This window comes from Hemiscyllium ocellatum, chromosome 49 (genome assembly GCF_020745735.1).
Source record: "Hemiscyllium ocellatum isolate sHemOce1 chromosome 49, sHemOce1.pat.X.cur, whole genome shotgun sequence".
Lineage (NCBI taxonomy): Eukaryota > Metazoa > Chordata > Chondrichthyes > Orectolobiformes > Hemiscylliidae > Hemiscyllium > Hemiscyllium ocellatum.
This window is the reverse complement of record NC_083449.1, coordinates 7,495,952-7,507,725: the sequence shown is the minus strand read 5'-3', so window position 1 is coordinate 7,507,725 and position 11,774 is coordinate 7,495,952. Positions and strand designations below refer to the sequence as shown.

General features: G+C 41.2%; 1 protein-coding gene across 1 annotated transcript; it reads right to left on the bottom strand.

The window, feature by feature from the left end:
• Positions 1-4,962: 4,962 nt before the first annotated feature.
• LOC132837368 (gastrula zinc finger protein XlCGF49.1-like) lies at positions 4,963-8,312 on the bottom strand. The gene is made up of 2 exons (XM_060857037.1): positions 8,151-8,312; positions 4,963-7,125 (listed from the first exon to the last, which is right to left on the bottom strand). The coding sequence occupies exon 2, from the start codon at positions 6,829-6,831 to the stop codon at positions 6,229-6,231; it is 603 nt and encodes a 200-aa protein (XP_060713020.1). The 5' UTR covers positions 6,832-7,125; positions 8,151-8,312; the 3' UTR covers positions 4,963-6,228.
• Positions 8,313-11,774: the final 3,462 nt, after the last annotated feature.

Here is an 11,774-nt window from a genome sequence, read left to right as displayed (position 1 = left end):
TGACTTGAGTAAGTTCAGTGTCAATCAAGGACAGTTGTGTGTCGAGTCAGAGGTGATAGAAGAAGTGCTAAATGAATATTTTTCATCAGTATTCACACTGGAAAAAGACAATGTTGTCAAGGAGAATACTGAGAAACAGACTACGAGACTAGTTGGGATTGAGGTTTACAAGGAGATGTGTGGCAAGTGTGAAAATAGATAAATCCCCTGGGCCAGGTGGGATTCATCCCAGAATTCTCTGGGAAGCCACAGAGGAGACTGCAGAATCTTGGTTTTGATCTTTATGTCGTCATTGTCTACAGGAATGGTAGGGGTAGACTGGGACAAATGCAGGAAATGTTCCCTTGTTCAAGAAGGGGAGTAGAAACAACCCTGGTAATTATAGACAAGATATCTCTTGTCTTCCTCGAGGCAAATGTTTGATGGACCAAGAAAATGTAATATTTTGTCCGTACGAAGCCAAGTGTGACAACCAGGAGGTATGCTAATGCTGTCAGTGGAGAACATCCTTTCCATAATTATAGAATGGATTGTGTCAAACACACATTTAGCTCAATTTCCAGAAGTAGGAGAGTCAAACATAAAAAAAGTCATCAGTTATTTCCCCCTCTGCTCAATGCACAACAGCTCAGTTCCAATAAATTCCATTATGCATAGCCAATTATCATTTGCAACATCAGAAGAGAGATGCTGAAATACCCATTACAACATCTGACAACAATGAAAATCCATACAAACTGCAACTGTCACCAAACATTCCAAACTGATTTCTAACCTCAGATCTCAAGTCAGAGATCTCCAGCACAGAATAAGTCTCTTCAATTTATTAAGTCTGCACTGATCAAAAACAGTCTATAACAACATAATAGTTGACCGAGCTAACAACTCTCACCCCTTTGAACCAGCATTCCATTTCCATAAAAAAAGCACATTAGCAGAGAAGCTGCCACCCCAATCCTGTATTGTAATGACATTTTCCACTTCTTCATTTTTTAGGTTTTATTTCTTTTTCTGTTCAGCAAGAAAGTTTTTTTTCATTATTCTGTATGTCTTTTGAAATTTGTTTCAAAAATCTATAAAGAGCCTTGTGTTCCTCTTGACCCTGCCTTCGTTGCAATACGGAAAAGGAAGAAATCAGGATATAGCTTGTCAAGGAGTCCGTGGAATCGGATCGTTACTGTTGAAAACAGTGCAGAATGAAAGAAAAAGCCAAAATTGGTATGTTTGTCAAGCTCCTCATTTTTTTTCCCCCCCAACAAGAGTTGATAGTTCAATAAATTGAATTTGATAATTTAAATATGCTTCACTGAAAGGTGGAAATAGAGGTCCTTTTGCTTTCCCCCTCCTTACCATAGACCAACACAACAGGCTTGCATCAGATCCTGTTCAAATTGGTAAATAAAATAGAATTGGCCAATTCTCCTTCCTGTACAAGGAACACTATGATCAGTCAACTGCAATGCAGTTGATGTGTTCACTTAGTTGCAAATGGGTTCAGTTAATACTGATTATTAAATTCATTGGTAAAATAGGTCATTACGCAAAAATTGATAGCATCCTGAAAACCAGATATCCCCATTGCTCCCGGTTAGTCTCTGCTCTATAGGGGTTACAAAAGTCCATTGGTTTTCTCCTCTTGCTTCGAAAGAAAAACAGATGCTTTTCTGCTGCAATGAGTTGGATGTTCACCTGTCCATGGACCCTATCGGCACTAAAACCAAAGAACTATAGGCTGTGGATGTTATCCAACTTCATGTACAGTATCAGAGATTAATAGATATACAAACACATCCCCTTTCACTGACAGGAGCTGACTCCAGTGGCAATGGATAATACCTCATTCATGTCAAGTAGCAGAAGTTTGACAATGAAGTACACTTGCAGTTACTAAAAGTGACGTGTTTCAATCTAGATAATACTGAAGCACTGTGAAACATATTAACCGAGAATAAGGAGCACATTGATATCTCGTATCAGAGAATGAATGAATCCCATTCTCACTCTCAGCTTTGTGCTGATGAAAACATACCTTATTCACATTCTGGTTGAGGGCCTGAGTAATGCAGAAGCATTTCCGTACATGAAAAAAAACGGAATACCGATTTATAAAATGTTAAACCCATAAGCAAGTTTTGAGAAGATTTGTAGCTCAGGTGGAGGTTCTGGGTGTAGGTTTGCTCGCTGAGCTGGAAGGTACATTTCCAGATGTTTTGTCAGTCTACTAGGTAACATAATCAGTGGGCCTCCAGGCGAAGCATTGCTGCTGATTCCTGCTTTCTGTTTATACGTTTGGGTTTCTTTGGGCTGGTGTTGTCATTTCCTGTGGTGATGTCATTTCCTGTTCTTTTTCTCAGGGGGTGGTAGATGGGGTCTAACTCAATGTGTTTGTTGATAGAGTTCTGATTGGAATGCTATGCTTCTAGAAGTTCTCATGCGTGTCTCTTTTTGGCTTGTCCTAGGATGGATGTATTGTCCCAGTCCAAGTGGTGTCCTTCCTTATCTGTATGTACGGATACTAGTGAGAGAGGGTAAAATCGTTTTGTGGCTATTTGATGTTCATGTATCCTAGTTTTTTGCCTGTTTGCCCAATGTAGTGCTCATTACAGTCCTTGCATGGTATTTTATAAATGACATTAGTTTTGCTTGTTGTCTGCATAGGGTCTTTCAAGTTAGTTCATTAGCTGCTGTTTTAGTGTGTTGGTGAGTTTGTGGGCAAGGGTCTGAGTAATCTGGCAGTTATTTCTGAGATGTCTTTGATGTAGGAGAGAGTGGCTAGGGTTTCTGGACGTGTTTTGTCTTCTTGTTTGGGTTTGTTGCTGAGAAATCGGAAGTGCTTCACCTGTAGCCTACTGAAAATGTTACCTGGTCGGGCAACGAAACCTCTGGAAATGAATCTTCCAGCTCAGTGAGCAAACCTACATCCATGTTAAACCCATCTCACAAAGTATGTCCGATCATGACATGCAGGACTGGAAATATAAGGAGACACACAGAAAATGTCAGTGTGATATAGACCGGTATCACTCTTCAAAATGATACACATTAGCAGCACAACAGAAAACACTCACATACATAGCCAGTTAATGGCGAAAGGAAAGAAAAACTGAAATTTAGGCCCAGGTATTTCCAAATATAGACAGTTATAAATTGACTAACCATATTATTAATCACTTCAGTTAGTATTAAATGTTACATCTTCGTGTCCAGCAGCAACTGAAAAGACTACTGCATGCACAAAACGTTTCAAAAAAAAAGAGTCTGAATGCAATAAAATTCAGATTTAGGCCAAGATAAACATTTATCCAACATTATTCCCTCAATTAGAAAGGGTTAGTGAATATTGATCGAGTTTATCCAACACTTAGACCAAAGGAAAACAAAACTGACCAAGGAAAGAGAATGAGATCCACATACTCTACCTGATGCTGTTGCATACAGAACAAAACTGGCTCCATAGTTATTCAAAGACAGATAACTACAGAAATAATCTCAAATTAGCTTTTACATAAGGATACTGGCAGTGAGTGGATAAAGTTCAGAATTTCAACAGTTAATGGAAACTAGTATGGAGAACAGGTGAAGGACAGAATGTCCCAGGCTGGACACAATGGGTTTAATGGCTGTATCAATTCTGTGACTCTGTCATAAATCACAAAACGCAGAAGAGATTAAGGCCCAATTACAACACCCTAAAAACTACTATCACAGAATGAACCACAGTCACACGTTCACAAAAGAAAATCTGTCAGGCAAACAGTGATGAATACATTCACATTACAGAGCTTGACATGGAAGGATTCTTAACTAAACATTCACAAAGCAAAAACTGACAGAGACTGTAAAAAACTAAATTCTCACATTCACATAGCAGAAACTGGCAGGCTTATATTGGCAATTACCCAAACATATTCACCAAGCAGATTTCCTCAGGATGCTAAGTAAATCCAGCATGTCCATAAAGACTCTTGCTAATGTTTATGGATGCACAATAGTAAGCATCCTATCTGGATGTGTTGCAGCATGGTATAGCTACTGTTCTTCCCCAGACCACAAGAAACTACAGAGAGTTGTGAGTACATCCCAGTCTATCACTGAAACCAGCCTTCCATCCAAAGGCTCAATTTATATCTCCCCATCTCAGGAAAGCAACCAAAAACATCAAAGACCCATCTGATCCTGGTAATACTTTCCTCCATCTCGTCTATCAGGTAGAATATATAGACTTTTGAACACACTTTCCAACAGGTTTAAGAAAAGGTTCTCCGCTGTTATCAGAATTTTGAATGGACCTCCCAAATTTTAATGTTAATCTCACTCTCTCTGCAACTGCTCTGCAGCTTTTACACTGTATTCCAAATTCTGTTCGGTTACCCTGATGGACTTTGTACATGATATGATCTGCCTGTAAAGCACACAAAACAATACTTTTCATTGTATCTCAGTACGTGATAACAATAAGTCAGACGCAGTCAAATGGATAACTATGCTCTTACATTCATGTAGTAGAATCTGAGAGGTACAGGGTGATCACTGCAGTCACAGAAACTGAAAGGAAAGGATGAATAAATACACTCAAACACTGACATTACAGAACCTGACAGGGAAAGATTGACAACTAAACTCTCACATTCACAAAGCAGAAACTGATAGCAACAGATGAAATCTCGGCACACACATTCACATAGCAAGGATAGATTGACAATTTTATAAAGCATTCACCAGGCAGAAACTGACAAGAATAGATCGATAACTATGTTTATGTATTCACACAGCAGAGTCTGAAAGGAACAGATTGACAATTACCCTTGCTGTCGGATTGATTTATTTTCCTTTTAATGTGGAGAGCCCAAACAAAGAAAATACATTTCCTCTATACAGATCAGTTGACAATGTTTACAGATACTCTGGTCACTCCCCCATAGTCACATGCCACTGAAGACAACCCCCAGCCTCACAGTCACATATTACCCCAGGTATTTTGGTAGGATGAGATCATCCTCGGAGATAATGCAAATGCTAATGCCCTAAACCTGGGAATCATAATGCAGAAGATTTCCTGACTCAGTGATTCCCGAGGACAACGTAGGTGTGATGTATCCAAGCTTTGGATTGGCCCCGAAAATGAGTTCTGGTCCTGCTTCTGCCTCAGACAACGTAGGTGTGATGGGACTCAGCATTGGGGATGATCAAGCAAGTGAACCCGATTAGCTGGGGATGGCTATAAAAATATGATAGAGATTAAACAGTAGTTTAACTTGATAATAGGGAGTTCAGTAGCAAATGACTGTGTAATTGGAGTTCGAGTCATTCGCATTCTGCCTGACTGTCGTCCCCACCAACTTCCAGAACATTCACTGTGTAGTTTAACCTTTAATATTACATTAATGTCCAGAGAGATATTCCCATTTAATCTTTCCACATTACAGAATACAAGGATCTGCTGATGGGGAGTTGAAGAGGGGAGGGTGAAGGTTCATGTGGAGCATATATACTGACTGAGACCTATTGAGTCAATTGGCCTGGCCCTGGGTACAGACTTAATGGAACAAAGACAAACATATTTACTTCTCATCTCATTAGAGTGGTAAGGAAAACTTTATTTTCCTATCCAGGATAAATTAAATGCCCTTTCTCAGGGGATCATTTCCGTGGGAATAATGCAGTTCCATGCTCAAAGTACATCAGACTTACTGGAAGCAAAGAGGCAAGAGTGGCATGTCCAGGTGAGAGCAATACTTTAGTCGTCCCCATTTCATCTTCTGTCAGAATGAACATGGCTAAGTCTTGAGTGGGATTTTCCCTCATTTTGATATCAATTCATGGGGTATAGTATCAATGTCTGGGTCAGAATTCATTGCCCATCTGAGTTGTTCACTTTGAAAAAGTGATGGTGAATTGCCTTCTGGGACTGCAGTCCTTGTGGTGTTGGCTCACCCACAATGCAGTTCCAGGATTTTGACCCATTGATATGAAGGAACAGCCAATGTGGAGATTTATGATGTTCAAGTCCCCGTTATTTCAGTGACTCCATTAGATCTTCATGTACTGGTTGTTTTGAGATTTCTGTCTGCAACTCCTCCCTTTCTAACAGCCTGTTAATGAGAATGGCATGTGACATGGAGGGGAGCTTGCAGGTGGTAACTGCTGCTCTTGTTCTTCTAGGTGGTGAAGGTGTGGGTTTGAAATATGCTCTCAAGCAGATATAATAATACAGATTAACAGCAGATCCTACTCCTGTGATAATTTGTGAACTTTCTTGTGCCTCCACAGACTGGAATACTGAGTGAATTCTTTCCCACACTCAGAACATATGAATGACTTCTTCCCAGTATGACTTAATTTGTGTGCCTGTAGGACAGATGAATTTCTGAATCGCTTCCCACACTTGGAGCATTTGAATGGCTTTTCCCCTGTGTGGATGCGTTGGTGACTCACGAGGGCTGATGACACAGTGAATTCTTTTCCACAATCAGAGCAGGGATATGGCCTCTCCCCAGTGTGAACTCGTTGGTGCGTGCGCAGGCTGGATACCTGCGTGAACACTTTCCCACATTCCAAGCAGGTAGGTGGCCTCTTCCCTGTGTGAACTTGCTGGTGGGACAACAGGGTGAAATACTCACAGAACGTCTTGTCACACTCAGAGCAGGTGAATGGTCTCTCTGCAGTGGCATCACGCTGGTGTACCCGCAGAGCAGACGAATCAGGGAATCCCTCCCCACATTCGGTGCAGGTGAACGGCCTCTCCCTGTAGTGACCACGTCGATGAAACTCCAGAGTTGACAGGGAATGGAATCCATTCCCACAGTCATCACATTTCCATGGTTTCTCCATATTAAGGGTGGCCTTGGGTCTCTGTAAGTTCCTACTATGAATGGTGTGAGGTTTCTTTGAGTATGAGACTGTTTGAAGGGTTATCAATTCACTGAAAGACTCGCAGTTGGTAAGTATGTCTCAGTTCTTTTCCAGCCAAATTGTTGTTTCAAACCTTTTGAACCAGAGACATATTCTTGATCTATGGTTTACAGCCAATGATATGTAAGTGCCAGTGATTTCAGTGACTGTATAAGATCTTCAAGTGTTGGTTGTTTTGAGATTGCTGTCTGAAAATCTTCTCTTTCCAACTTCCTGAAAAAAAAAGTTATAAAAGTCACCACTGTGAGACGCAAAAAGTCGGCTCAAGACAAATTCAGGAAAACAAAGTTTATTAGCAATTAGCAAGTCTGCAGAGTTGGGTACCCCTCAAAGAAAGGGACCCTGATTGTTACAAAGCATCCCCTGATATACCCTTAAACTCCACCCCCTGTTGAGTCAGGTGATTCTCAATCTTGAGTAACCGGTACTTTTCCATTACTTGTTTACCCCAATCTTGCAAGCGCAGCTGGACACATTCCCCCCTCAAGTGTTTACAATTTGCCCAGGCAGCTGACAACCGCCCATTGTCCACCTCAAGTTGTTTCTCAACGGTTGTCCTTCGTTATCAGTCACGAGGTTCGTTTCTGACATAAATGTCAGCCTTGTGGTTTTCCTGCCTGGACTTGTTTTGCTATGAGTAAGGTCGCCCATTGTCTGGTTTCGTTATCTGTCAAGGGGCTTCATTATTCTGTTATCTGTCTAGCTGCTTGTTTTCTGACTTCTGCTGACCTTGTGGTCTTGCTTCGAACCAGCTGCAACTTGTTTACCACTTCTGCTACCTACTATGTGTTAGTGCTGCTGCTATAGCTAAGTTAGTCAAATTCATATGTCGGCCATTTTCTTTTGGTCACCTTCTTGCCCCTTATGCTTATGCACATCTTGAATCATTATTCCAACTCTCACAACCACTATTCGGTTCGAAATTCAGAACAATCAAATCTAAGTGATCATTATTTCTTGCTCTGGACAGATTCTGTCCCTCCCTGGGTTCATTTCATTTTCTTTCTCTTTCAGTTGCTGCAAATACATAATTTCATACCAGAATTTTAAAAAGAAGAAACCGGGAGAAAACGTATACTCACAGATATACCTCACACAACACCAGGTTATAGTCCAACAGCGTCGCTCCGAAAGCTAGTGTGCTTCCAATTAAACCTGTTGGACTGTAACCTGGTGTTGTGTGATTTTTAACTTTGTACACCCCAGTCCAACACCGGCATCTCTAAATCACGACTCACAGATATAGAAGAGAGGAAGAATTATCAGTCTGAGTAAAACTCCATCTTCATTCAGACAAAGTCAAGCAGCAGCACCAGCTTTTGCTGGGTAGGACAAAGCAGCTTTCCAAACTCATGGTTGCACGTTCGCGCTCAGACAATAGAGCGCTCTGATTGGTTGGAGGTCCCGATTACTTCTGGTCCTCCAGTACTTTCTATTGGTCACTTAGCCGGTTTTTTTGTGTGGTGCAGAGATGGAAGACGGAAGCACGTGGGACAGAAGCGGACGTGACGAAATGACGTTTGAATGTTTTTGCCAGTTGACAAAGAGGCTGCTATGATAACTGACCAATGACATTGAAGGAACTGTCCCCGCCCCAAAATCGTTTTTACACCTGCGCAGTAGGTTCATATCGTGACCCTGTCACATGAGCAGCAGCGACAGGGATTCTGGGAATTGTAGTCCTAATGAAGCTACTGGTGCCCTGTCTCTGAGAAGGGGATGGAAAGCATGGGTCGGAACCTCCTGATGAAGGGCTTTTGCCCGAAACATCGATTTCGCTGCTCCTCTGATGCTGCCTGAACTGCTGTGCTCTTCCAGCACCATTAATCCAGAATCTGGTTTCCAACATCTGCAGTCATTGTTTTTACCTGGTGGGAACAGTAGTCCTGAAAAGTTAATTCTGCTTTCTGTTCACAGATGCTGCCAGACTTGCTGAGCTTTTCCAACAATTCCTGTTTTTGTTTCTCATTTACACCGGACGCATTTGTGGCGGTTTTTATAAGGACTTAGAGACCTGGGTGGCAGCTTTTGGGGGAGCAGCGAAATAGGTGACTGTGACAGTGAATACCAGAAGCATCTTCGGGGAAGGAGATTTGGGTGAATAGCAAAGAGATCATAAGATGAATTAGCGCTCCAAACTTAGACAATGAGGGAATATGCGGGATATAGTGATTAATACATATAGACTAGGAAGTATATTCAGATCATGTAGAATAATGTGTTTGGAAGGTCTATCCTGTACATATAAAATCATATTATTCTTCTTGAGCAGTGACTGTGCATCAAGGATGATTCTTTTTCCATGCGTCTTGGGATTATTAAATTGTTTAATGCTGAATCTGCAAGTACCGCCCATGTGGGGCAGATGATATTTGCTGAAGCAAGTGTGGGTGTGATGGGTACATTTTCACACGCTTCTTCCAGTGATAACCTTTGTTTTCCATCTGGGGATATTTCAGGTACTCAAAATTGCTATCTTCTTCAATGATACTTTTTTGCCAAATTGCATGGTATTATGACAAAGATTCCCCCAAGTGTTTGGGGGCATTACATTTTTGTTTTAAGAGAAAATGTGGAGTCATACTGAGTATACTTATCTGCCAACCTGGAAATCTTTCTTCAGTGAGGATGCTTGCTCAGATTACTGAGCTGCTTGGAAGTCCTGTGTCAGACGTGCAATTGATGTGATCTGCCTACTGCAGTTGATTGTGCACAAGCAGTGCCTCAGTTCAAATCTCTTCAGTCTGATCTGCATTTTAATAACCACTTTCCTGGAGGTCATTCAAGAAGGGAGAGTAAAAAGAGAAGTGGTAGTTGTAGGGGACTCTTTAACTCGGAGTATTGACAGCATCTTTTGTAGGCAGGATTGAGAGTCCTGCATGGTGTATTGCCTTCCCCATACCAGGGTGAGGAAAATCTCTGGCCTCCACGAAAGGATCTTTAAGTGGGAGGACAAGGATCCAATTAGTCTGCTCCACGTTGGTATAAACATCATAGGCAAGATGAGGACGAATTACCTGTTTGGGGATTATTAAGCACAGGGAACAAAGTTAAGGAACAGGTCCTCAAGGGTTACAATCTCCAGATTATTACATGAGCCATGTGCAAATTGGTTCAGGTAAAAGAAAATTAGGGAATTAAACACATTCCTAAAAGAGTGGTTTGGGAATGAGGGGCTCCGTTTCAAGGGGCATTGGTATCAGTTTTGGAACAGGAAGGGTCTGTACTGTTGGGACGGTCTCCACCTGAACTGATCTGGAACCAGTGTTCTAGCGAAAAGGAGAAATGAGGTGATCACCGGGGCTTTAGTGATGCAGGGTGGGGTGGGGGGGTGCGACAGGAAGTATCATGGTAAATGGAAAGGAAAGCAGCAGATTAGCGTGTGTGCAGAAGGGTTTAACTACATCCAAGTCTATGAAAGACATTAAAAGGAAGGACAAGTCAGGAGATATTAGTGGAAATTAGTAGAATTCAAAAAAGAAGGTGTAACTAATTCCTGTCAAAATGGTATGGTAATTATCATGGGGGACTTTAAACGACATGTCAATTGGTGAAACCACGTTGGTGAATAGAGTCTTGAGGAGGAGTTCATTGAATTTATCCACAATAGCTTTCTTGAACAGTATGTAATGGAACTGGCGAGGGACTAAACTACTCTAGATCTGGTCCTGTGTAATAAGACGGGATTAATTAAAGATGTGATAGCTACAGATCCTCTTGGAAGGAGTGATCACAGTATGGTTGAATTTAGAATACAAATGGAAAGAAAGATAAAAATCCAATACCAAAGTCCTGTGCTCAAACAAAGGAGACTACAATAGGATGACGGAGGAGTTAGCAGACTTTATGGTGGGACAATTGCTGAGCAGTGGAGGACTTTCAAAGCAATTTTCCAAGGTGCTCCACAAAAGTATACACCACTGAAAACGAGGTTAATCTGTCATGGGTGTCTAAGGAAGTAAGTGAGACTCTCAAGTTACAAGAGAAGGCACACAAAATGGCAAAGACCAGTGGGAAGCGAGAGGGTTGGGAAAACTTTAAAGGTCATCAGAAAGGCACAAAAAAGTTATAAAGAAAGTAAGATAGATTATGAGATTAAAGTAGCTCAGAATATAAAAACAGACGGCCAAAATTTCTTCAAATATATAAAGCGAAGAAGACTGGCTAAGGTAAACATTGGTCTTTTAGAGGGTAAGAAGGGGGATTACACATTGAGTTAATGAGGAATTGGCTGAGGCATTGAACAGGTATTTTGTGTTAATATTCACAGTGCAAGATACAAGTACCCAGTAATTGACAAGGAGACAAAGGGAGATGTCATGGACTCCTACAGCACAGAGACAGGTCTTTTAGCCCAAGTTCTTCAATGCCAACAAAAAGGTCCATCCAATCCCATTTTCCTCTAATTGGCCCTTATCCTTCTAATCATTTCCTGTCCATGAATTTGTCTAAACACCTTTTAAATATTCCTAATGTATCTTCCTCAACCACTTCTGCTGTCAACTCATTCCATGTGCGTACTACCCTCTGTATAAAAACATTGCTCCTCCAGTTCCCTTTTATTCTTTCCCCTCTAACATTAAACTGATGTCCTCTGATCCGCCATTCCCAACCCTGGGAAAAAGACTGAGTGCATTCACCCAATCTGTTCCTCTCATGATCTTTTACAGCTCTATAAAATCCCCTCTCAGTATTCTATGCTCTAAGGAGTGAAGTCCTAGTTTGTCTACTTATAACTCAGACTGCTGAGTCATGGCAGCATCATTGTAAATTTCTTCTGCATGCATTCCAGTTTAATAATACTCTTTCTATAACAAAGTGACCAAAACTGAACAAACTACTCCAACTGCAGCTTCACCAAT

Bases quoted from the DNA above. Each gene is read 5' to 3' on its own strand.
- LOC132837368 (XM_060857037.1), bottom strand. From the start codon at position 6,831: ATGGAGAAACCATGGAAATGTGATGACTGTGGGAATGGATTCCATTCC.